The following is a 4,811-nucleotide window of genomic DNA, read 5'->3' on the forward strand; positions in this document are numbered from 1 at the left end:
TTTTTTTTTTTTCAGTAAATGTCTTCCCCCAGTTGTAACCCTTCCAGCTTCACATTTCCAGGAAGACTTTAGCTCTAGTCAATTTGGATATTACAATGTAATGTATTTGAAGTGGCCAAATTAATCCCATTTAGCTAAAGGAATAACTGCTTTTTATTAAACCACTGAAAAATTAGCATCAAAAGCAATCAAGGCTAAATTTCCTGGAGGAAATCAAATTTTACAAAGCATCCACGAGGAGCAGTATTTCAAATCGCTAAAAATAAAAAAAAAGCAACAACAAAAGAATCTTACAGCTAATGTTACTGCAGTTAATTTCCCTTTGATTTGAAATAGCAGAAATCAATTCTGGTTAGTTAAAAAGTCAGAGACACAAATTGGAAATGGTTCATGCCTGAAGTTTCAGATTTCTGTAGCCTGAGCCAGAAATTACAAATTCATATTCCACCTGTGCAATTTAATGAGATCCTGTCTAAACCAAAAAATAAATAAATAAATAAAAAATAAAATAAAATGCACACACTATACCCAGCAATTTACAAGCGTGGTGGGATTTGGTGGTAAGGAGTTTTCTGACAACTGAGCCAGTGCAGCCAGTCTCCTATATAAACAACACCGCTGCCTAACAATAGAATCTGATTAGCCTGGACCACCCACCTCTCCTTCTCAGAGTGCCTACAGCCATGTAATTGTAGGGACTCATTGATACCCCAGGAGGAATGGCAGCAGGAATAAGGAAAAGGTAGACAAGAGACAAGTGAAGGCCTCTTTACCTGATGGGTAAATAACCTGAGCAATAACAGTAGAGACATTTATTTATACCTTGCAAAGTTAGTACCACAAGACACAAGGTTGCCTATGGACTAATGACTGAAATTGTGCAGGCAAGGTGTTTTTCTCAAGACTGAGGTAGCTTGGGGCCAGGGAGATGGCTCAGTAGAATAAGTGCTTGCCTGGCAAGCGCAGGGGCCTGAGTTCAATCCCCAGTTCCAAAAAAAAAAAAAGGAAAGAAAAAGAAAAGAAAAGAAAAGAAAGAAAGAAAGAAAGAAAGAAAGAAAGAAAGAAAGAAAGAAAGAAAGAAAAAGAAAAACAACCGAGGTAGCTTGACTGCTTTAGGCACTGTGCCCTTGTCTTGCCTCCACACCTAGGACCAATTTCTAGCTTCAGTCAATCTTAGCAAGTAATCACTACAAATCCAAGGTGGAGATCTTAAAATGACAACCCGCTAAACCCAGTGGTGAGCAGGTGCTGTTCATGGCTGTGATGGTTAACTGTAGGAGTCAGATTGACTGAATTAAGAGACTCAAAGGGCTGGGGAAGTGTTATTGTGAGGTGTCTCCATGATTGTGGAAGACACTTTCACTGTAAGCAAGCACCACCAAATTGGCTGTGGACATAAACCAAATAAGCAGGCAGAGGAACCATGAATTTTCTCTTCTCTCTCTCCCGCTGGAGCCTGTCTTCTCCTCCAGATTTGTATAGCAGGACTCCGGGGTCGAGTCTTTGGCTCCAGGAATTATATCAGTAGTACCCCGGGGGATGTCAGGCCTTCTGCCTTAGACTCAGAATCATACCACCCGCCTTCCTCTTGCTTAGGCCTTTGGACCTGAGCAGAGCTACTGGCACCCGTGGGTCTCCAGCTGCAGATGGGCCACTGTGGGGTTACCCACAGTAACCCCACAATTCAGTATCACAATTCCAGTTTCACTAGGAAGCCCCTCTCATGTATTAATCTATTTCTGTGTGTGTGTGTGTGTGTGTGTGTGTGTGTGTGTGTACCTGTGTGTGTGCTCTGTCTCTTGGAAGAGACTAAGCATAATAGTAAAAATTGATCTCTGTCACTCAGACTAAGTCATTTTCCCCCCACAGTGAGAGAACTGTTCTGCAATAGTCACACTGTCAGTCTTGGTTTGAGAACTTAGGAGGCATTTGCAAGGCCTCGATCTATTGACAATTAAGAATCTTATCAGTCCACCCAATTGCTTGAGTTCTTTGAAATTCTGCATTTAAAGAGTTGTCATAAACATTGTTTTTCTTTTCTGAGGTTGTGGAAATTGAACCCCGGACCTTGGCACCGAGCTACATCCCAATTCTTTTGATTGATATATTTCTTTAATTTTGAAACAGAGTCTTGCTAATTTGCACTGGCTGAGCTCAAATTTAGAACCCTATTGTCTCCATCTCCCAGAGTGTACCACAAGAGAGACTTTCTACCTTCAGTGTATTTGTTATGAAAATATAAGCATAAAAATGAGTACAACAAAGTGGATATAAATAGTACTGTAGAATTTCACGCATGTCATGTTAAGAAAGAGCCCTATGACTACAGCCATGATATCTTTGAGTGCAATGATGGAACCCACAGGATGTTGCTGGGACAGTCAACAGCTATTCCAATCGTGTTCTAAAGTCACCCAAACGTAAGATGATGTTCTGAACTCCTTCCTGCCACAGCAACGCAGAACTTGGAGATGAAGGACCTTCTAGTGCCATAGATGCTCCCAACAGTATGGGAACAGGCTATGAACATGCCTCATAAAACAAGGAATAGCACAGGTGTTCAATCTTTAGCCACTCACTTGATTAATGATCCCAAAGGCTCTGCATCAAAATCCCTAAAGCCATCACAGTGCTGTCTGGTATAAAAGTGTAAAGTGAAGGTGATCCTCAGAAACATGTCCCAGACTGGTGGGAATGAGGGAGCTTTTCTGATGGAGCTTTGCCCCCTTCTGCAGAGCCTCGCACAGCCCTATCAAAGAGAAGGAACTGAGGCTTGCTGCACAAGCCTGCCACTGCTGCACAGCGCTAAGGTCGAGAGTGCTGGCCGGGACAAGAGTTCAGGGATGGAAGCTGGAGGTCTTGTCACTATGGCTAAAGACCCCTTGCAGCCTGGCTCTGTTGGCCACAGGTGGAAGCATGTGATGATATCTGCTGGAACTTGGAGTTCTTGCTTCTGGGTGCAGCCTCCTCACAGGTTCCAGGAGCAGCCTACAGATGCATCAGGAGAAGCGAGAGCACAGAAGTACGGAGAATTAGTGCTCAGCATTGCATCACCAGAAGATGAGAAAAGCTGGAAAAGAAGAGGACGCTGAGGAGAGGAAGATGTGAGGGAGAGAAGGTGCACAGGTGGATGAGTTGACATGTACTGTTTCCCCCAAAAGAAGACTGGGTCTCATATTAAGTTTTGCTGCAGAAAACACAATAAGGCTTACTTTCAGGGGATTTCTTGCTTTTTATATGTACAACAATACACATTTATTCATGCACAAAATGATGTTTATTCAGGTATAGTCATATCCTCTTCTTCTGGAACATCATAATTCTCCAAATCCCAAATTCCGGACTGAATGTCTTTCCACTCCATTTCCTACAGAGCCTTTGGCCCCAGCCTGTCCTGTCCGGCAATAGAGCTCTCCCTATCCAAGCACTCCTTGTCCATGTGTCTGCTCAAGTGCAACACAGAGTTAGTGATTTTGGCCCATGAATTCTTCACCCAGATTGCAACTTTTTACAGGCCAGCTTCACAGAGTTTCCATTAAAGCAAGGTTCACTGAAGACTCACGAGATAGGAGTGGCAACAACAGGGATGGCAGGAATGACAGTCCACACAAAAACAAAGAATTGCAGGCATCAGATTTCAGAAAATGTTTCTTCATTTCACACTTGTGTTAATTTTGCCCACTACAGGACATGACATATTGAATTATGAAGCTCCATGCTGCACACAGCCCTAACAATTAGTTACCACGTGTGTCTGTAGTCTGGCCAGTCATTAAGTCTAAAGTGAAGCTGTTTACATAGGTATTTGCCTCTCATGCAAAGGCACCTGCTTGGGCACTTACAAATACTTACTTATAACTTATATTATCATTTATTTTAAGTGTTAATGTCAACAATATTACTTATTTATATTGAATTACATATTAACATTTTATAATTCAGTACCTCTATCATGTGTTGCAACAGATGTTCTAACCACATCAATCTAACTAATGATCTTAATGGGAGCTTATTTTCAGGGTCCAGTTTATGAGTATCCTGACAAATCATGTCAGGGCTTATTTTCTGGTTAGGTCTTATCTTCAGGGAAATATGGTAGAGCAGTCCTCCATGAAGAACAGTAGGAATTTTCCAAGAAGCTGAGTAGCACCCTTGTGTGGAATGGTAGTTCTCATCCCTAGGTAGATTCCAGTGCAGGAAATATTCCAGAAAACCCTGAAGTCAACTTAGCATTGCTCAGGGAAGCCTCCCAAAGGAAATTGAAGGGATGTGCTGATATCCTGTGAGACATCTACCCACTTTACCTGAGGGCTCTAAACATGGACATAAAGCACCTCTGACAGAAATGAAAGACTAGCAACTGCAATAGTTGGGAAGACTGAAAAGAACTTGTTAGAAAGAAAACCAAATCTATTTTTTAGTTCCACATAGAGAACAACTTTATGATGACACATTACACCCAAAAAGTTTCATCAGCAACTAGGTGTTTTTTCAGAGAAAAATACTTGGCAACACTAGGTGAACATCTGGGAAAAAATGGGAAACAAAATGAAGTAACATCCCAGCAAGGTTTCTGTATAAAGGGTAATGCTAAATGTTAAGTACGAACCCACACAATGGACCAGACCAGGTATTCTGATGTGAGTAGAAGATTTATTAGGGGCATCAAGGAGGCTGGCTGTCTAGCGAACCAAGACAGCAGTGAATAAAGAGGGGATTTTTTTTTTCTTTTCAAAGTTTTATTGATAAACATATAGCAATGAGACAGTTTCAAATCAAATCGAAAGTACAGTTTCAACAAATAATACACT

The 4,811-nt window shown here is 41.6% G+C and overlaps 1 protein-coding gene across 1 annotated transcript in view; it reads left to right on the forward strand.

Annotated features, from left to right (window-relative positions):
• Sgcg (sarcoglycan gamma) overlaps positions 1 to 4,811 on the forward strand; it is a 66,598-nt gene that overhangs the window by 12,305 nt on the left and 49,482 nt on the right. Inside the window, exon 2 of the mRNA XM_023715049.1 lies at positions 2,736 to 3,069. Within this exon, the coding sequence (XP_023570817.1) occupies positions 2,736 to 3,069 (334 nt within the window). The remainder of the gene's footprint in view (positions 1 to 2,735; positions 3,070 to 4,811) is intronic.

The sequence above is a fragment of the Octodon degus genome, unplaced genomic scaffold (assembly GCF_000260255.1).
Source record: "Octodon degus isolate 3935 unplaced genomic scaffold, OctDeg1.0 scaffold00038, whole genome shotgun sequence".
Taxonomy (NCBI): Eukaryota; Metazoa; Chordata; class Mammalia; order Rodentia; family Octodontidae; genus Octodon; species Octodon degus.